This window comes from Dunckerocampus dactyliophorus, chromosome 15 (genome assembly GCF_027744805.1).
Source record: "Dunckerocampus dactyliophorus isolate RoL2022-P2 chromosome 15, RoL_Ddac_1.1, whole genome shotgun sequence".
Taxonomy (NCBI): domain Eukaryota; kingdom Metazoa; phylum Chordata; class Actinopteri; order Syngnathiformes; family Syngnathidae; genus Dunckerocampus; species Dunckerocampus dactyliophorus.
The window spans coordinates 14,428,177-14,450,001 of record NC_072833.1 but is presented as its reverse complement, the minus strand read 5'-3'; the positions used below and the strand labels follow the sequence as shown (position 1 = coordinate 14,450,001).

The window sequence follows — 21,825 nt, the reverse complement described above, 5'->3', positions numbered from 1 at the left end:
GACTTCAGATCAAGTTCTTATTTCTTGATGATTCACTGATTCACCAGTGAAGTTATGTGAAATTTTTCAAATATTTAATACTCTCATCTCCTTCCAATGTCCCCTGTCTCACACTAATGGTGAATGGTCTCACACTAATTTTTGAACACCGGATGGAGGGAATGCGACAAGAAGGACGTTCTCCTGTGCACAAATAAATAGACGTTTGAAATGACAGCACAAATGGAAGGAGAGAAAAGGAAAATAAATGCAAAGGTTTCTCCGTGATCGAGAGCCTGTGTCCCCATCTAGTGGTCAGAATAAAGGATTATTGCATATGGAGTCATACAACGCCATCTAATTAGAAACATTGTTGCAGATCATCTGATGTTAGTGGACCTGCAGCAGGTGGACAACAATGTGATTGCAGTGGAGTCCATGTTAAAAGCATGGCTCCAAGAGCAAGGCGGGGACAAGGAACACCTCAACCTTCTTCTGCCCACCCCACTGGAGAATGCCATTCCAGGTTTGTCCTACTCCCACCATGCATGAAGAATGTTTCCTGCTGTGGCTCATGGCACTTTGGTAGTGTGTGTCTAGTGTGCATTAAGTGTGACAAGCAGGAGCGTCTGATCAGCCCCGCCCTCATCCCACTGACGCCCCACCTCGGAGTGAAGACGGAGAGCATTCGTGACTCTATGTCTGTCTCTAAGGGCTCAGCCAATGAGAGCCAAATACCACAGAAGCTGAGAGCAATCAAGTAAGTAAAAGGGCTAATCTGGTGACATTGTTTTCAAGTAGTATGAAAAAAATGTCCTTGTCCGCCCTCCATCATCTATGATGGGAAGCAGGAAATGTGTGTGTGTGTGTGAACCATGGATGTATTGTGGTTTGTATTCTGTTAACCCTTTTTATCAATGAATGGTTCTATTCTCTGATGGTGCACAGCAGTGAAATACTTCCCGAGATAAAAACCCTTCCCTTTCATCAGAGCCCATTTTGTTCTGCTCAAGTGCTTGGTGCTGAAATCATGTCCTTGTCTCAGTTATGTTGTCCAGAACTTGTTTGTGAGGGAATATTTGGCACACCACTGACAAAAACTGCAAAATGATGGGAAGGGTGGATTGGCTATTTTGGGACTCATACATGAATTGCAACACAAGACGAGAAACCAACAAGGAACATTGCATTCTGTGCATACCAGACAGTTAAAATAGGACACACAATTCTGTCTTTATACTGACCAAGGTTGTGTGTGTGTGTTTGGGTGGGTGGGTGCTTGCAGAGCCCTGCGTGCTGATGGCGTGTGTGAAAGCCTGTTGTATGGCCTGCCGTTGGTGATCCACCCCACCACCTGCTGGCAGCTGGATTGGGATGAGATGGAGAGCAACCACAACTTGTTTCATGCTCTCTGCTACACACTACAGGTGTGTGTGGACCACAAATACTGTAGCAGTTTCTGTACAGTGCATGTGGAAGTATTCACAGTGCTTCACTTTTTCCACATTTTGTTATGTTATATAGCCTTATTCCAAAATGGAATAAATTCATTTTTCCCCTCAAAATTCTTTACACAATACCCCATAATGACAACATGAAAAACATTTTTTTGTGATTTTTGCAAATGTAGTGAAAGTAAAGAACTAACAAATCACAATTACATATTCACAGCCTTTACCCTGAAGCTGAAAATTTAGCTCACACGTATCCTGTTTTCCCTTGAAATGTTTCGATGTACACAGACATCCTGCATTAAAACCTGCTCGAGAGCACTCTTGGCATCAGACTGGGGCTACGGTTAATCTTTCAGCAGGACAACAATCCTAAACACACAGCTAAGATGTCAAAGGAGTGGCTTCAGCACAACTATGTGAATGTCTTTGTGTGACCCAGCCAGAGCCCACACTTGAATCTCATTGAACATCTCTGGAGAGATATGAAAATGGCTGTACACCAACATTTCCCATCCAAACTGATGGGGCTCGAAAGGTGTTGCAACGAGGAATGGACGAAACTGCCCAAAGATACTGTGCGTGTGCCAAGCTTGTGGCATCCTCATCAAAGCTTGAGGCTGTATTTGCTGCTAAAGCTACATTAACAAAGCAGTGAGCAAGGGCTGTGAATACTTGTATTTATTTTATTTTTTTGTTTTGTCATTTTTAATACATTTGCATGTTCACAAAACTTTTTTCATGTTGTCATTATGGGGTGTTATGTGTAGAACATTGAGAAAAAAATGAATATATTTCTTTTTGGAATAAGGCCTGTAACATAACAAAATGTGGAAAAATTTAAGTGCTGTGAACACTGTACTGTTAGCAAAACTGCAACGCTATCAGAGGCCCTTATAGACAAATAGGAAATGTTACCATACCTTTTTTTGGTTGCGTTTGTTTTTCAGAGTCGTGACATGTTCCTGCTGCTACAGGCAGAATCCGCACAGAGGCTGACACCCGGAGGCTCAGGTGCATTAGTTAATTAAAAAGTCACGGTGGGCACCCATACCACAGACAACGTAATCTTCACATATAGATCATGGGTGCCTATTATGTTGATCGCGCGCTACCGGTAGATTGCCATGGTTGTTTGGGTCGATCACATAAACATCATTTTATAGATAACATATGCCATCAGTCAGCTGACATTAAGCTCCCCTCCTGATTCGCTCTTGCCTCCCCCCCCCCGCGGCGTCTGAAGCTACACACAGAGATGCAACTTTCATCTTTGCATGCAATTTGCTTCGTGTCCTTAACTCCACTACAGAAATTAGTGTTTTCTACACCTCTGCTTCTTAAACTATTATTTCATGATGAAATGGAAAACGTGTCCATTGCTGAAACCTTTTCAATATGTTGCTTTGACTTCGGCTCTATTGTCTTTTGCATAACCATTTTCAATTCTTGTACAGTATATCGGTAATGTTTGAAAGCAAATGCTAACTGGATGTAATACATGAACTGTGTGTCCTAATGAACATTACATAGCTAATTTGACTGACATATTACCAGTACTAAGGTTATGTACATAACTATTGAGGAATTATGTGTAATTATCTATATTGCCATATTGAATATAATTATGATATCAGCTACTTTGATTACCTGTAAACTTTCAAAATGTGAAATACTAATCATTAATATTTATAATAGTATTTCAAAGCTTACCAGTCATATTGTAGATATTTTATATGTTTGATAGAAAGAGGTAGATCATTTTGACTTGTACTTGTATGCTGAAAAAGTGCATGCATCCCTGATATACATGTATAATATACATAAATACATAGCCATATTTTTTTATAGAAAAGTAAATATATATATTTTCTATATTTATAGTAGGAGGTAGATCTTTGGGGCTTGGTCATTTTAAAAGTAGCTCGCAGGCCGAAAAGGTGTGAGCACCTCTGGCATAGATAAACAGCAACTTGCGCTAATGCTCTGTGTCCTTTGTGTGTCTTTGAATGCAACACAGGTATGTTTTCTCACTATGTCCTCCAGCCCTCAGCATCTCTCTCCTGCCTCCTGAAGCCAGTGATCTCCAGAGAACTGTTGTTGCCTTGCACACAGTCTCTGCCAGCGCAGGAGCCCGCACCCGAGGCTATGCAGGTCATACAAGTAAGGTCGGCTGTGTACTGCCTAAACAGTTACAAAGGCCCAGAAGCTGATTAGTGCTATTCGTGCACATTTGGGTCATGCTTCATGCCTCTCTGTCAGAGCTGCTTCACCCATTTGGATGAGGAGTGCGTGTTCAATCCCCTCTCTTTGAGCAGCAACCTGTACCAGCACCTCAGGAGCCAAGGCCTCCTCAACCAGCCTCGATATCACTACAGGCCAGTACCATCTCACTGGCTCGACATTTGTCATCGAGCTTTGTAATCCCGAACATCTGCCAATGCCACTTTGTGCTTCTAGGCTGCAGTCGGCTACCCACAGACACCAGCATCAACCACCAGATGGCGGTAAATCCACAGCCAGCAGACAACCCCGGCAGGTAAACAAAAGTTTTGAATTTTAAGGGTTTTTTTTTATTATTGGTGAGCTGCTGCTTATTTTTTTAAATTAATTTAAACATTCTCAATAACTCGTTATGATTGACTATAATGTATAAATGCATGAAATCCCACAGTTTTTATTTGAATCATGTTTAATTTCTGAGAGTTTGTGGAAGTGAGTCAGCATGTAAACAGGCTTTGTGGAACTTCATATGTACTGTAGTTTGAATGTTTTTGGTCGTTTCTCAGAAGACACTGTTTCGTCAGTTGTACGGTATATAAATAGGTCAGCCAAGATCTCTATGGACCATAACAAGGTGTTTCACTCTCCTCTCCCTGTAATAATAGTCCACAATATTAATATTAATGTTTATATCAATTAGGTCTGCAATATTAATGTAGGGCCAGCAATTGTTTTTTAAACTTTTGGCTCTGAACTTTGTGTCAGTTTGTGTTCTTTTGTTGTATCAGCCGAGTGGTCTGAAAGTGTGGCATTTTGGCAGTGTGACTCATTGGGCTCGTTAAGGCCGCTGACAGGCAAATTGTTTGAAAGACAGAATAAATATTCAACCACTCTGCTGACCTTTCTCTCTATTGTTTGGAAATGAATACAAATTCAGGCCTTGGTGGAGGTCTCTGCTTACTGCCATTTAGTTAGACTTTTAAAAAGTGTGTCTCTTCTCTTCAGCAACAAAACCAAGCACGTCAGTTGGGAATGAAAAGCAAGGTCAGGGCCACTGTGTCCCCTATGCCCTCTTCTTGTTCTTCCTCACTGGGACTCCCGCCTGCCAAGGGCTCTCGTCCCATTTTGACCTTCCTGAGTGGTGGCAGCCATCAGGCCTCAGCCCCCGCTCATCAGGAGCGGTGCGACGACAGCTCTGTGGTGAGACTGGAAGAGGACTGATGGGTGAGTGGTGGAAAGCTCAAATTCGGAGCAATACAGATACTAGTTGGAGTACATTTAGCACACCTTCTGGCTACTATTTAGTGACAAGAAGTGTTTCCTTGACACACACAGCACACACACACACCACGCTATCTACATTGTGAGGTTTTCTAATAACACCTCTGTCAAAAGAAGCAAAAGCCACTAAATATCTGGGTCAGCTGACTTAATTCTTCCACTCATCACGAGTCAAATGTCAGCACACTGGCTTAGAATACTGTTTGTGCATGTGTGACAAAGGAACATTAGGACGTCTTCCTAATTCCACCCCATAAACAAGAAAAAGATGAGAAGAAGGGAAACAGCAAGACAACAGACACAAAGGACGAGAGTGTGTTAAAAACAAATGATAAATTAAAGGGGGATTAAAAGTGTGTAACACACAAGCCTTATACGGGAAAAGGACATTTCCAAATGGTATTGACATATAGATATTAACATTGGTCTTAACACAGCTTTGCTGTTAAAGAGACCCAGAAAAAAAGTAGCGCACGAGAGGAGCCTCTATGCTCTCTTTCACCACCGTTCAGAGCTCTCTCTTAGGGGGTTGAAAGGTGCCGTACCACGGGATGAATGGAGGCATCAGATTTTTTTTTTTTTCAGTGTACTTTTGAAAATTGGGAATATGACAAAATCTTTTCTCCAGTTGAGTGTGTGTGTGTGTGTGTGAGAGAGAGAGAAAGAGAGAGAGAGAGAGAGTGAGATGTGTTTGAAATGGAGTCAATGCAAGTTCATGCTTTTACGCAACAGACCCATTTTGCAAGTATTTTCACGCACGTTAAGTAATTGACTCATTCTCCTATTGGTGCGTTGCTCTCATCCAGTATCACTAATTGTATATTCCTCACATAAGAGCCTCATCTCTCACACACACACACACACACACACACACACACACAGTCAGGCTTTAATCAGTCTCCCGCCATTCCACCCCCATGTTGAACCTTGTCACACCAGAAACGACCCAGTGACAAATGACCTCATGGCTTTGTGATGTCACAGGACTTCTGCATTCAGAAATGACAACCACAACGATGCTTTTGTCTCCAAAAAGAATTTGAGCGAACCTCCAAGTTTTCCTAGTGACATTTTGATTTGCTTCTGTCCCTGGTTCTTTGTTTCCACTTGCTACCTTTTTCGTCATTGTATGTAAATTCAGTAAGGTGGTTTGAATAGGAAACGAAAATGCAGTTCCTCTTTCAGCCTGCTAACTGTGAAAGAGAACCGCAATAGCCTAAGTGTGATTTTTGTGTGGGTGGGTGGGTGCATGTACATCTCATTAGTTTAGGAGACTTTAAAAAAAAATGTTCCACCTTTTGACACAAGTGTGACGTTAGATTTGACGCAAGTTTGGTGTTTTCTTCCTGTTTGGCGTTTATATGTTGTTCATTGGTGATGTTTTGTGTTACATACAGTTGTGTCAATGTCATTCCATTGTCAATAAATTGTCTAATTTGGTGGGAGCATTTTAAATACTTATGGATGGTCAAAAAGCTTACAATATTATATAAAAAAGTGCTGCCACTTCCTGCTTTTTTCTTGGCATTTTGTTTCCTTTTTTGTAGTAACAGAATCGGCAGCTCACAAGAACATTTCTTTATCTCCCTCTCGGACTCTGACATGCTGTGTCTTTCCTGCAGTTCTGGCCCCAGTGATAATACGACACAAAGCACTTACTACACAGGTCACAGACTGAGAATAATTAAGTGCATCCCCAGCTGCCCTGAGCGAGAGCAGAAAAAGGAACTGCATCTGCTGAGAGGCAAATCAGAAAGGTTGCACTCCTACGCAGTCTGAAAAGTGGAGTCTGCACATTCACTGCACAATATTATATAGAATATATATAATACAGAAGAAGCATACAAAGGTAGGAGGCAAATGGGTGAATGAAACTACAATAATTTCCAAATGCAACTTCAGGAGACACATTACTCAATTGGTTGCCTAAAATATGCTGCTAAAAATAAAAATTGGTGGTCTGCGGTGAGAGCGTTTCAGGCGTGTTTGCAAGCCTAGCAAACACTCTAATAGCAGAAAAACAGCATGAGACAGACTTGTAGATAATGTGTGCGCCTGAAGATGGATATCACCATGCTGCCTGAGAAGGAACCCGCTAACTCACGCCTACACCCACAGACTGTTTCCTAATACTCAAGCTTGAGCAAGGTATGAAAGAGGGCTTTTTGGTAGTTGCGTTATAGCCAGCATGGCCTGCTGTGCTAAAGTGAAAAACGCCAACAGAAGTTGATGTGAAACTATGATGTGAGGCCATCTTACGCTGGCCAACAGGGGCAAACATGCACCAATGTCCAAATGCTTCAAACACAGAAACTATCCAAAACCACACAATGCAACACACAAACGCATAAAACATGCTGCAATCACATAAACGCTGCAGGATCAAAAACCTTTCCTGGCCACCCAGCAGCATTTCTCTCATGCAGTTGTTTATGGTGTTCGTGTGTGTTTTTGGCATTTGTAGCATTTTTCTTTTGCATTAGTGTTTCATCCTGCAGTTTTATGTGATTTTTAATTTGCAGCATTTTACCATTGCATTTGTTTTATGGCGTTAGTGTGTTTTTGGTTTTGGATCATTTCGGTGTTTGCAGCATTTGGACGTTGCTGGACGTTTGCCCCTGGTGGAGACCTTGAGCATAGTCGCATATCACAACAGAGCATGCGCAATTACCGATGACTTTTTTTTGACAAACCAACCTGTATTAAATACCAAACGCTGCCTCTTAAGCAGGTCTTGAGCAATGAAAGCTCCAAACAGGCCGGCCTGCTGTTGCCGAATGAGGGACAGAGTGAAAAAACATTAACAGTTGATACTACCTTTTGACAGAGTGCACATATGCAGCTAGTTTTGGATACCGGTGAGGAAGTGTTGAGTCATTTCAAGAAGCAGAAAAATCTGACAAATAGGCTACCATGCGCCACATGTGTCTGGCTCTGTTGTCCTAAGTTCAATCAGAGTTGAATGAAAAACACAGAAGTTTGTCTGTCCCCTCTTGGCTTCTTCTTTCTTTCCTGCTCGGCCTGAAGGAACACAGAGGTGGGGATTGGCAGAATTGGGAAGCTCCAAATGTAACGCGGGTATCTTTCACAAAGCACTCCGGTAGCAGTTGAGGAAATAAAAAGCAGAGGGACGAAGGGGAGCTGGAGCCGCGAAGGGAACAGACTGTCCCTGTTTTTCAAGCCAACTGACACATGCAGCTGCTTCTTGCCAACATTCATCGTGTCAACGTCTTTCTCGTCGTCTCTTTTGTAAGCTCTGGAGAAACTCTTTCGTATTCTTCATGCTGCTGATTGGCTTCTTTGGGCTTCCATCATGCGATCTACCTCTGTCTGCACTTGAAATGCACCACACAATCCTGCCCCAGTTTCACCAACTCCACGGCAACCCGAAAAACACAATAGACGCGGTGAGGCAGATGGGGCGGAACAACAAGAAAGTTCAAATGAAAGCCGTTGTTTCATGCCTTGACGGCGTGATTAAGTGGCTGGATACGGAGCGGAACAACAAAAACAGAGCGTGGCAGAGGAGGGGAAGGGGTGGATGAGGTCAGACTTGTTTTTAGCGTCCTGCTCAGTTCGGAACAGAACGTCTGTTTTGCAGAAATAACTGTGACCTTGGTGGCAGAATACTCATGTTGACACTTTTGGAGGACTCTTTGAACTTTTCTGAGACATTGTTTATTGTTAGTTCTACTTCCAGACAGCACAGCTGTTTTTTTACATATACAGGTGCATCTCAGTAAATTACAATATCCTGCAAAAGTTATTTGATGTCAAGACTTCAATTCAAACAAAAGTCTGGATTATGCTCCAGTGTAGCCACTAAACCATCCCTTCCAATGCAGTCTCAGCATTTAGTTCTCTGCCGAAACGTTAGTGTTTCTCAGAGTCGATTCCCCTGCCACTTGTCACTTGACTATTTAATACCATGTTAGGTTCCTTCTTCGTGAGCAAACAATGGCAATTAAAGAGAGACAAGCTTAAACTTATTATTACTTATTGTTGATGCGGACTTCCCGTGCATCCTGTTCAAAAGTGTTCGTCACAATCTTTATCAAAGTGCTGGCACTCGCAAATTTTTTGGCCCAATGGTGGGTTACTGAGCAGTTGCACTCAATAAATAATGTACGAAAAGTGAGTCAGCAATGCATAGGAAGCTTTGTTTGGGCACTCAGTTTTGCGGAATAATACAATACAGGGCAAAACAGAGAGTTATGTGGATTACTGTAGAAAAACCAAGATAGTGTACGAAAAACGAGGCAAAAGATTGACGAAAATTTTCGACTAAAATTGAATCAAACAAAAACTGGTGCATACGAAGTTTGACTGAATATAACTATTGAAATGGTCCCCGCATTCTTTGATTTTTCAGTATTTTGTAAAGGTTTGGACACTTCTGGTGTAGTGGATGTGTAGAATGAGTTTCCCTTTTTTAATTGAACTACTGGGGAAAAACTTTAATCTTCAAAGATATTGTGATTTATTGAGATGCACCTGCATACATTTTATAATTGCAGGCATTCTTAGTTAGATATACAAGAATTAGGGATTCAAATCATTTCTGTCAACCTTCCCCAGCAGTTTAACAACAGCATGACCCCTTTTTGCCTGTTTACTTGAGACAAATAGGGGGTTGAGTTCCCATAGCATGCTTACTGCAAAAGCATAACAAGACGTTTTTCCACCACGTGGAGCCTTGGAATAACATCTAATCCACCTCTGGTATTAGTGCCCTTTTAAATCTCCTGCACTGCTGGAAAGCAAAGTGATGAATTGGTGCAGGAAGCACTAGTTCTTGTGGATCCTGCCGAACCTGTCAAATAAAATCTCCTGGCTGTCCAAAATCTTCTCAGATTGCACGAAGACATAATGCAGCAGTATAGTCCCTTTGTATGGGCCACAGACATTTTGTGAAAGCAGAGCTTAGCTGGTTCCAAAATCGAAGCGTTCTCGTGTGCGTTTGTGTGAAGAGGCAACCACAGAGCCTCGTAGCATCCAAACGAGCGCTCCCTTTTTTTGTGAAAACACCTTGTCTCACAAAAAAGGAGGTGCAGCTAACAAGGAAGACTTGCTCTCAATTATTTAGAGTCCGCAGTGGAAATAATCACAAAATGTGCTAAAAAAAAAAAAAAAAGCTGCCTTGTTTTGTTTGACATGTTTCTGGTGGTAATCAAATATCTCCCAAGTTATCATAGATAATGTCAGGTGACCTCAGCGGTGGCACTTTGGGTTGATTTAACCAGGATTTAGAAGGTGAAGCTTTCTGTTTTGACACTTTGCTGTACAGGTCCTTGTCCCCTCCTCCCCCTTTACCCCACATGTTGTTGTTGTTGTTTACATTACTGACAGGGCCACCATTTTTCCCAAAAGGCAACGGTACAGGCTCCTTACGAGCAAAATTGCCCCTGCTGGGTTTGGGGGTGGTCACAGGTTTGGGCCACCTTGGAGTCGGAGGGTGCTGTGCTCTTCGGTTCGTAGGAGAGTGTTTGTGAGACTCTCCATGGGTGGGGGTGCTGTAATTTCCCTCCGGTCCTGTCAGTGGCGCCGCTTCCTCCGGCCTCTTCTGGCTGGGCGGTTCCAGACGGGTTTCGTCATAAATAACCGTCCCCCGATGTGATGCACAACCCTCCGGCTCATCATAAATATGCTCCAGAGCAGGAGCAGGGGGTGCTCCCTCTGCTTGACCACCGGGGGGTCGCCTGTTACTGTTCACCCCTCTGCCTCCACCTCTGCCACGCCCTCCTGCGTTGGCTGATCCATTCAGACTGAGCATGCTGGTCTTGTGGCTCAGCTCCAGGCTGATGTGGTCATACACGTGTGAATACAGGTCGGGGGCTTTTTTGTGGTCATTGCCCCCATGGTGGTGCTCTGCTTGGACCCCACCTCCGGAGGTCTCGTCACCTGCTGTTCGCAGCCGAGGCGTTGGTACCTGGGGTGTGGATGTGCTGCTAGATGCGTTCTGGCCCTTGATGCTGTCCACTGGGTCAGAGTAGAGTCCGTCAGCAGTGTGCAAAGGCAGACGTACGGCATCAGCTGGCTCTGAATAAAGAGCAGCTTGTTCATGAGCCGGAGAAGAACACTTCGATGCCCCCTGGCCTCTTGGGGACCGTGGAGGTGTGTTTCCTTCACTCACAACCCCCAGTATGGCTGGCAGTTCTGGTAAACTCCTCCCTTTGTGTCTCTCAGCTCCACCACTTCCTTGCCCTCTTCCCCCTCCTCCTCCTCCTCCATCTCCTCCCTCTCTCTTCCCCAGCACGCCGTCTGCAGAGCCCGGCTTGCTTCCTCCCGAATCGCCGTCGGCCTCCCAGCTGCTACAGCTGCTGCTGTCTCCGCTGCCGGGTACAGTGGTACCAGCACTGCGTATGTGCTGCAGTGATGGCGGACACTCGGGATCAAAATAAATGGGGCAGCTCATGGGACGCTCCTCAGCCAGGGCCTTTTGTGACTTGATGGCCTGGTCCACAAGTGTGAAGATCTCGTTGCCTTGCTTGGTGTCAAAGGTGAAGTTACCGGGGCCCGAGTCACAGCGGCGGCCGGCCTCAAAGGAAAACATCACCTGGAGAAGTGACATGAGCCAATTTGAGTCACTGACGTCATAAACATGATGTTCTGAAAGAAAATGAGATAATGCTCGCTAGCTTTTCTCCTTTAGATTTTCATTGCATCTACTTTGCTACTTCATTTCACCTTAATGACTATTTCTGGAGCACGGTGCCGTCTCGCAGATTTTCAGTGTCATTTTTAAACGTCACTTCTCAATTTGCAGCCATCGAGAGGCAAAACCACAGACGCTAAAGCAGAAGATGGTCTGACCACATGTAGTCGTGTTCTTACACCCACCCGATCACGGCCATATCTCCTCAGCAGCTTGTACGGCCAGACAAAGACGTTCCTCTTTGTTTTCGGCTCTTTCAAGACCAAGACGTTGCTTTCAGCTTTCAGCCAGTAGTTCCCTGCCAGCCCGCAGCGACCCGAAGCCTCGGTCCACTGGATGCCAACCCAAAACTCGTTTACTACAGAAAAAACGAAACAGAATGACGATATTTTTTATAAGATATACTATACTGATACTTTTATTTTTTTCTAGATCCTATGTTCATTTTGTGATTTTTGCCATTAATCTGTTGATCCTGAATATAACCAGAATAAAACAAAGGACAACAATTTTAGGCTAAAAAACAAAATCAACAAATTTGTGAAACATGTAACAATGCATAAACACGACAATATAAGACAATGTAACAATATCAACAAACTAATAAAACTACTCCCTCATTTGTTTTTGTTACATGCAACTGTTCAAATCCTTTGGGTGTTTGTCCCCAATGTAACAATACAGTGGAACGTCCGTTTTCGTTATTAAAGGGTCCGTTCCAAAGGGTCCGTCTAAAACCGATTCGCATGAAAACTGAAATACTTCCCTTAGTAAACAATAAAAATCCAATTCTTCCGTTGCGGACACTCAAACATTTTAACAGAAAACACTTTTAATGCAGAGTGATTCTAATTTGACATGCAGAAAACAATGCAAAATAGCTATAAATGAAATACTGTAGATAAATGAAAATTTAACGTCACTTTTATCTTGATTGAAGACTGTGGCGGAGGAGAGAGCCACACGGACAACACCTTCATCCTGTGCTATGAGTTATTTCTTCAATTCAATAGTGTTTCTTAACTTCTTTATCAAAACGCTGGCACTTTCAACTTTCTTTGGCCCCATGGTGTGTTATTTTGCAGACGTACTCAATTGTTGTTTTTTTGTGGTGAAACTGTGTTAGTTAGCAAAAAACTACAGAGTCAACAGGTGATGATGTCAGAGTGTATTAACAACACGACAAGGCTGAGTCTTGCGTGGGATTATTTGTTTGGGCACTCAAGTCCATGGATTAATACATGGGCAAATGGACTAGTTTTTGGTGTTGGGTGTTGATACAAGATCGCTGAATAAATGGAGTAGTCCGTCCACATCTTTGTTAATACCACAAGATTCAATGTGCCAAAAGGTTTTGAAATACAACAGTTTGTTACATGCAATATTGTACGATAACTGAACACTGTATGAAAACCGAGGCAAAATTTTGGCAAAAATTTTCATCGAAAACCAAATCATATGCAAACTGGGGCGTTCGAAAACCGAGGTTCCACTGTATATAAATATCAACAATGTAACTATGTAAAGAATAAATATTTGTGAAAATGAACTAAAAAATATCAATCTCATGATCCATCCAATACTGATATTATCCATAGTATAAATATGTGGATCAATCCGCCCACCCCTAGTTTGTGCTAGAACATCCTTACCCTCCTCTCTGGAGTAATAGATGAGGTTCTCTGACATTTTCAAGTCCTGGGATCCCACGTCCGATTCTCCAACACCACCACTGCTGCTGCCGCTTCCACCCTGGGGAGACAGAAAGATGTCTTCACCAAATGTCTTTTTCATTGACTACAAGACCAATGTTAGTGTTAGGACTTCTGTGAGGTAGTATGGATGGAACGCTGTAAAAATGTTTAGAGCCGTTAGCAAGCCGATGGAAGCCAAAGAAAAAAGGATACCTGAAATGCAATGTCACACATGGTATCCATCCACTCCTTGGCAGTGTTCTTCTCAGCAGCGAACACGTGCGTCTTGTCGTTGGTCTCCACACAGAACACCGCCATGTTGTCTTTGGGACAGCTCTCCGTCAGCGCAGGTAGGATAGAGATGCACTCCGACAACCGGATGATTTTCTTGTCCAGCTTTCGGGTCTTCTCATTGGAGGTGCCGCCCGAACTGCCACCCGCTCCTCCCGACCCGTGCGAGTCGAAGAACTCGAGGCGGGCGATGCCGTTTTGGCTGGCCGGGTAGAGGACGAACCAGTTCTTCTTCCATTTCTGATGGGTACCACAATGTCAGTCAGTATTGTTGACATGATGCTTTTACAGTGAAACCCGCTTATCTTGATGCCCCTCAGACTGGCTGACGGACGTTGATGTAGGCGGTTGTCAACATATCCAAAATTGAAACCGAAACTAACCAATACTTGTGACTGTGGCCAACAACATAAGGAGACTACTGTGTGCGATAAAGCATTTTTAAACCTACTGCAGTTTGCTTCCTCCATTTATACGTTTTTTTTTTAAAGCATTTGGATTCCTTTGTTTTCTAGTAATGTTGTAGCGATGGGAGTGTTGTGTTTGATTCCGAGCTGTAATTCAAGGATTAGCTTAAAGGGGCCTGCTAGTTCGAGCCAGACCAAGAGTGAAGAGTTCAGTGTTGCCACGGCAACTTTCCAAACCCTCTTGGAGACATATTTTCTCAAAAGCAAATCGCGACAAATCGAGCAACTTTTTCTGGCATCATTGGAGCCTTTTGCGGTATTTGGAGATTTAAAAGTGAATCACGTATTGTTCTGCAGGTGCTCACTCAGTAGTCACAAGCGGTCAGCTCCTGCGGCACACTGAGAGCATAGTGGAGCGCTATTTATCCATGAATCATGCATGCGTGAGCGGTATCTAAAATGTAGATGTTTCTTAATATTCATTCAATTACTACTAATGACACTCAGGTCTCGTTCGGGCTCACTTACCTGTCAGTGTGTCAGAACGTGTGATGGGAGAACGTTGTGTGATAAATGAAACAAGTAGGCCTGACTGCAAGATAAAGGATGGAGGCTGGAGGCGATTCCAGATGTAATTATGACACTTATCACGCTATTACGACTAGACTTTAAGAGGCGCTGGCTGTGATCAAATATTAAAGTTCTTTTATTTTGATGAAGTGATGGTCAATTGTAAAATAACAAGCCAAGAATCTGGTTTATTTGGAGTTGTAAATGTAATTAAGGTGCTCATTTTTGTCTCTTACGAGGTTATGCTTTTTTTTTCCTGCAGCATCTATTATAACATCAGATGCAAATTTCCCGATGACATCATCTAGCGACTTCTAGGACAGCCAATAGCTACTTTTCTTACTGAGGAGTTGGCTACAGTGGAAGAGTTGCTGAGCCACGCTGGCCACATTGAAGTGTGGAGTGCTCCTTGCTTTAAGGTAGACCGTGCTGTTTTAGAGACACAAATAAAATCCTGACTCATCGTCATACCAAGGACATTACAATATTTTATACTCTTAACTAACACAGTATGTCTTGACGACAACGACAATAAAGCAGGGCTGTCAAAAATAACGTGTTAACGGCAGTAACTACATTAATTAATTTCATTAAAAATGTTTTGTTTTTTTCCCCCTGTCCTGTCCAGCCTTTAAGCCTTCATTAAAAAATGTTTACGTAATTAACGCATGCACATCATGGCAAGGCATACCTCTCTGTTATGACAGCGGTTGGAGGCAAGTGTAGCGTCCCGCAGAGTCTGATGCTCTTTTAGAACTTTATTCTGACCTGAACACAATAACAGCAGTGCAATTCCAACACCATATACTGTATGTATCTCCAATTCCCTTCTCTCCATCCGTCCTCGAAATAACACTTCAACATTCTACACCACACTCGCGCACGGTGCATTCATTAGTCCGAACATGACATGTTTATTATTTTGTGTTTTTGTTTTTGTTATATTGTGTATGTGTGGTCTGAGTAAACAGAAGGTACTGATATTGATATTGTTTTTTTACTAACACTGAAAAGTAACTGACTGGCACACACTCAATGCTAGTAAAATGAGTGGAAAAGGTGAAAAACAGAATTCTAAAAACTGAATTTTGGAAAAAATGAAACTGATTTCATAGGGGCCTAAGAGAGTTTGGTAAATAAAATGTAATATATGCTAAATCATACCACAAATTGATCTATAATCATGTCAAATGATTAGTCCTACCCTAAAAGTATTTTTCATGCCCATTTTTTCCAATTTTATCATTTATTGGATGGACTGTTATTGGATTTTTTATTACATGAGGGACCTGACTCACAGGTTTGTTACAAAAGCCAAACAATATTGTTGGTCATGCTGTGAAAAAGTAAATTCAGCAATGCTGAATGTATATTCAATTCCATAAATTCGTGTTTGTAACAAAAGCTTATTATAATAAATTATAAAATAAAAAAAGGGATCGGATCAACAAGACTATGAAAGAAATGGGATCGGATCAGAAGCCAAAAAATGTGGATCGGAACATCCCTAATCCATATTCGACTAATAGTGGACTATTTGGTTTGTTTTTTTTTAAGCAGAGCTAATTGCAATCCCGACAAACCGCTCCCATTTGCGACTTTTTCCACTTCAAAGAGGAAGGCTAAAACACTCAGATATCTAACAAATAAAAATGGTAGGTGTGTAACAACAGAACCTTTTATTTATTTAGTGACAGAGAAAGCAAGACGAGTGAAGTCGAACGATCGCTGTCAGCACACATCAGAAAGTGCACATAGAATATGAACAACATGGCTTGAAAAACAACAACTTGCCAAAACTCGCAGTTAGCAGCCTCATTTTTTACATAAAAATTCACTGTCAGAATGTAAAATGAAGTTAGCGTTGGTTGTTATTGTGTCATATGTAAGAAGCTGCTGACACAAGTTGCATTTCACTTTCTGGAGTCATCTTTAACCTTTTCAAATTACTGCCACACTTTGGATGATTTTTTGAGTAGCCTTTATAAACCCATAAGTCCGTTGATGTTGATGGTCTTCCTAGCATTCAAAGCTAGCGCTCACCTCAGCAATTCTGGTTTGTGCCACTGAAGCGGGAGATTTTTATTAATGTGTGGTAAGTATAGGTCTTCTGGTAAACCAGGGGTCGGGAAGCTTTTTGGCTAAGAGAGCCATGAAAGCCACATATTTTAAAATGTTTTGTTTTTCGAGAGCCATATAATATTTTTTAACGCTGAATACCACTGAATGCGTGCATTTTTAACCATTTCAGAATATAAGTCTCCGAAATTACTCTTTTTGTTATACTGATGCTAAAGGCAAAATGTTGATCGCCGTTTTCCAACATCTAAGCTGTTGTGTGTGAATATCTTGTTTTGTTTAAAACACAAAGACGACAGGTCTGATTTCATACATAACTCAGGAAATTAAAGATACTCAGATTTGAGAGGCTGAAATCAGAGGATATTTACATTTTTAAATCAAACAAGGATGAATCGACCACCAAAACTGTAATAGTATTTGTTGCAGCTCTACATGTGAATTCAACTTAAATTACGTGATGATATATACAGTCATCCCTCATTTATAGTGGTTAATTGGTTTCAGACCCGACCGCGAATTTCCGCGAAGTAGAATTCAATATTAAGAAATTGAATATTTTTGTAGTTTGAGCAAAGAAAACCTATTTGTGACTTTCTAAATACAGTTTTTACCATTATTACAGCCCTGTAGACATGAAATAACACCCCTATAGTCACCTTTACACTCCTGTTATTCTTTGATTACACCACATTGCACATGTCCTTTGCGCAGGCTACAGAATTGCTACAGGGACACGAGACGGCCACTGCTTTAAGCATAGCAAACTACCGAGCTTACTAGTCAGGCTCCAATTTATTTATTCTTAACTTCAGAAAGGGTTTCAAACAGAGCGGGGAAGACGGACGAAGTAAGAACTTTTTTCCACTCTATCATGTCAGACATGCCATGGCTGACTACATGCAGTGTGAAGGTAATTTAATATAATGTCATGTCTCATCAATGTAGAATACATCATATAACTTGTCTTTCAATATTTTTGACTAATAATATGCCATAGATAACCATGAAACAGTAAGCGTTTATGAATTCATTTTTGAAAAACCGTGATAGAGTGAGGGAGCCATGTTAGAACCATGAATTGGCAAGGGATGACTATATAATCGTGTCTTGTCATTTATCTTGCTGTTAATACAATTAAGTAAAAATTGGCATATTAGTTGCAAATGGTGATTAATCATAATAGATTAATTTGAAAAGTGTGATTAATCAGATTAAACATTTTACCAATTTGACAGCTGTAGAATAAAGCTTTCATACATGCGGAAAACTTTCTAACAATCTAATAAATAAATGGGTGTAGAATGCAGGTTATTATTGCCGTGTTTTTATTTTGAGGCTTAGTTTGCACTGAACAGGAAGTCATTGTGTGCCCGTTTTAATGCTATGTCACTAGACAGTAGTTACATTGTAGCACTGGTGATAATGTGGACGTTAACAACACAACAACACATGTCAAAATGACACCTTTTGATCTCAAATTTGATGTCAAAGTCAACTTAAACAGGCACTTTATGGCAATAAGAAGAGCACATGGAACGGGACTTGATGAGTCGTTCGACATAGACGGGTTGTCGACATAAGCAGGACCGGCTTCAGTGAATTCCACTGTATTTTGTTTTCACTACGACCACGGCTTAGCGTCTGCAAGCTAAAACCAGGATTGCTCCGTTTCATCTGCCAGTGAGAAAATTGGGCGGCAAGACAGGAAATGGGCTACAGGAAAAACTCCAAACAGAAATCAAAAATGTTGCCACATACATCTGTGCTGTTCAGCGAGAGAACAAGATTCAGGAACCACATGTGTGGATTTCAGGCCACACGCTGTAAGAGCGCCACAAATGACCACTTTTGCATCACGCCAACAAACACAACTCTGCTCAACAGTCTTTTATCAGACATTTTCTCTGCACAATGCAGTGTACAACTGCACAGGTTTCAAATTGGTGACAGCAAACTTTTCATTTATACAGCTTCAAATCGTGGAGTGGTGATTTTCAGGGCAGGAAACGGGACCAAAATGTTTTGTCGGCCCATGTCATATGACTAGAAAGAGGCACGCACCGAGACAAAGACCCTCTTGGAGTTGCTGTGGTCTTATCTAGTGGTGCTTATAGAGTCAGCAGTACTTAAGCAAGTGATGAGTGTACACTGTGACTGCACGATTATGCACAAAATGTGAATCGCTATTTTCTTGAGATCGCACACACACCATGTTCAGGGCCATGTGCTTACATTTGAAAAGAAATAACTTTTTATTATTATAGTTATTATTTCATATTAGACTCCTCATTGTCTCATCGTGCTTTAAAGAAACTTCGAAAGGTCTTTCTTCATAGGAGGTCCCGGAAAAGACAACTGACAGGGGACTTCTTTTGAATAGAAATGAACCAAAAGACATGAGCCATCAAGTCAAAAACACGACACAGTTTCTCACGCCACAGTATATTCGTGCACATAATACGGACAAGTCAAAAGAAGAATTGGTTAATTAATGCAACTGCTTCAACTGCAGGCTAATAAATGAGAGCCAGTGCGCCTTGCCGGCCAGGGCACTGGGTCCAACTCGCCCTGGTCGGCAAGGCTCGCTAAGGGACTGCTGAGTGAAGAGGAAGTGTTGGCCATCATGCTAACAACAGTGCAGCGTGAGTCCACGTGTAAAATTGCTGCATTTGTACGTAATGTAGCGGGACACAAGTTTTAATTGATATTATAGCAATTACACCACATGCAAATCAAGATATTCTGTTTTTGTGCAGCCCGAGTCTCTGTACCTCTTGTTGTCTCAGTGGTTGTGTAAAATCGATTTGAATCTACGTGTGTATGACTGTTTGTAGCTCATAATTATTCCAATGTGTGCTTTATTGGTTTTATTTGTCATGGGCAGAATTTCCTTCTCACTTGGCAGCTCGGAACAGAAAGTCAGCATTACTCATGTCCAGTATTTATCAGCTAATGCTGACAATGTGACTCTATTTATGTATAATAACTTACTTTTCACCAATAATGTATCCCAACGTTCTTCTGATTTATTGTGTCTTATTAGAATTTGATTGTTGTAATAACAATAATAATAATAATAATAAGTGAAGGTTACCTTGCCAAACTTTTGATGCTGAACATAAAGTTGTCCTTCCTTAACGTGGGTGTCCATGTCCAACAGGGACTCTTTCCTCCAGGTCGTCCCAAATTTGAACTTGAACTTGACAGAAAACAAATCACCCTTCAGATTGTTGTTCTTTTAAGATCTACATCCATGAACAACTTCCCCACTTCTCTCACTTCCGCTGCTCGGGCGTGAAGCGGCGATAACGGTATCTACAGGGCGCGGTGGCGAGAAACATGTCGCCGGTGTCTAAAAGGTCCAACAAATCACTGGGTGATCAAGAAGCAACAAAGTAAACAATAAAGTCCACAAAGTTTGGGGTGACTTGTCGACTTGACGCATGTCACGTCGAAGTTTGGGCGTGGGGGAGGGGCTATAATATGAGAAAAGACGAATCTTCTGTTGCAAATTTTCAGCATAAAAGCATCCTTCCTTGTCCCTTAAATGTAACCATTCATGTTAATGTTTTATGCCCTCATGTTTGTATAATGATGTATCTAAACATGTGTGTACGTAATCCATGAAACAAAGGGGAAAGTATGTGGATATGATTTTTTTTAAAACGCCGTTTTATTTTGAAGGTGGCTTGCTTCACATCGTATTTTCTCGTTAATGTTATTTTTTCAGCGCCTTCTTTTTTTTCCCCACACAGTGAACAACATTTAAATGACAAAATGCAAGCAAACTAAAACATTGAAGTGTTAACATGTATAAGATATGGTGTGAATGAATTATTAGCAGTAGACATGGGGAAGGGTTGGATTAAATGAGCTCTGCTTGATTGTGTAAATGTTACCACGTGATGTTTTCTTAATGTAACTTGTCCAGCATGTCTGAAACAAGTAAACCACACCATACAATACCATACCAGACCATCCTCTGTTGCTCTATCGCCACTCCTTCCTCTCCCACCTCCTCACTAGGCTGGGGCTATACTGCATATTTTGGTATCGATCCGATAACATGTAAATAACGGGTAGTATTAGCGGTGCTGATGCTGATACCTTTTTGTTGAACATGTACAAGATCGTTCAATGAGTTTGTGATTTTGCCTTTTAATTTGTTGAATCTCAGTATAATCAGAATAAAACACAGGGCAGAGAAAAAACATCCACACATGTATTTGTGAACAATTTAATAATATAGATATACAACAAAATAAGACAATATCACAACAATGTAAAGAAATAATACTGTATGTTGTTATATTGTAAGTCTTTGGACACAGGAGGTCTTTGGGGGCCAAAAAAATGTGAATGAGAGCCAATACTGTAGTAGTTTTTGCTTATGTTTAGTTAGGCTTGCATTATTTCCTATTTTACTCAAACAATTGTATATATAATAAAAGATAACTGTATTATTTTGTTGCTAATATCACAGTGTGGAATATTTTTTTATTAAATATTATTAAGTGTTTCACAATTCTTCACTGTGTTTTAATCTGAATATAATCCTGATTAAAAAAAAACAAGGGCAAAATGATCCTGAAAATGTTCAAGTAAAATGTATCGGTATCAGTATGTGGCTATAATGTTCCTGTATTTACTTGGTATTGGATCAATACCGAAATTGGTAGTATCGCCAGCCCCTCGTGCCAGGACTGAAAGGAAAACAGAAGTTACACAAGAGCGAGGAGGAGGAGGATCGATTCAAATGTTGAAAGTATCGATATCAAGGATTGCGTCGTTATTGGGTCTGGTCGATGTTTATTTTCCCAAATATCTATATTTTCTGTTGTTCATATTATTACACTGTTTTGTAGGCAAAAGGCCAAAGGATTTAAATCAGAGCCAAAAATTTTTGTTTTTGTTGACTTATTTTGGGCTATTGATGTACTTTGTTCAAACAATTGAATGTAATCAAAATATCAATCCTACTATACTCCTCGGTGTCGATATTTGGATAGATCTGCTCATCTTGTGTAACCTCTTTTGCTGTCAGCCCTGACACACTTACTCACATGCTTACTTGCACCTAGACCTAGTAAATGTTCACACTTTAGTCATGACCCAATGCAAAGTTGTATACAGTACTGTACTGTTTACTAAAACTAGTGGTAGTCTCCTGCTCCTTTAGAAAGCTGAAGTAT

At 41.3% G+C, this 21,825-nt stretch overlaps 2 protein-coding genes across 11 annotated transcripts in view; one reads left to right on the top strand and one right to left on the bottom strand.

The window, feature by feature from the left end:
- m1ap (meiosis 1 associated protein) overlaps window positions 1–5,850 on the top strand; it is a 45,466-nt gene extending 39,616 nt beyond the window's left edge. For 6 of the 10 annotated variants that reach the window (XM_054753271.1, XM_054753275.1, XM_054753273.1 and 3 more), the window contains 8 exons: window positions 359–505; window positions 580–739; window positions 1,265–1,406; window positions 2,381–2,444; window positions 3,451–3,593; window positions 3,693–3,808; window positions 3,891–3,969; window positions 4,659–5,850. In XM_054753271.1, the coding sequence (XP_054609246.1) occupies window positions 359–505; window positions 580–739; window positions 1,265–1,406; window positions 2,381–2,444; window positions 3,451–3,593; window positions 3,693–3,808; window positions 3,891–3,969; window positions 4,659–4,874 (1,067 nt within the window). In that variant the 3' untranslated portion in view covers window positions 4,875–5,850. Of the gene's footprint in view, window positions 1–358; window positions 506–579; window positions 740–1,264; window positions 1,407–2,380; window positions 2,445–3,450; window positions 3,599–3,692; window positions 3,809–3,890; window positions 3,970–4,658 lie in introns of all 10 variants that reach the window. The other 4 variants (XM_054753277.1, XM_054753278.1, XM_054753281.1 and 1 more) reach the window with 4 other exon arrangements.
- Window positions 4,690–20,102, bottom strand: dok1b (docking protein 1b). Its single transcript, XM_054753270.1, has 5 exons — window positions 19,728–20,102; window positions 13,497–13,814; window positions 13,242–13,341; window positions 11,775–11,947; window positions 4,690–11,490 (listed from the first exon to the last, which is right to left on the bottom strand). The coding sequence occupies exons 1-5, from the start codon at window positions 19,782–19,784 to the stop codon at window positions 10,105–10,107; spliced, it is 2,034 nt and encodes a 677-aa protein (XP_054609245.1). The 5' UTR covers window positions 19,785–20,102; the 3' UTR covers window positions 4,690–10,104.
- Window positions 20,103–21,825: the final 1,723 nt, after the last annotated feature.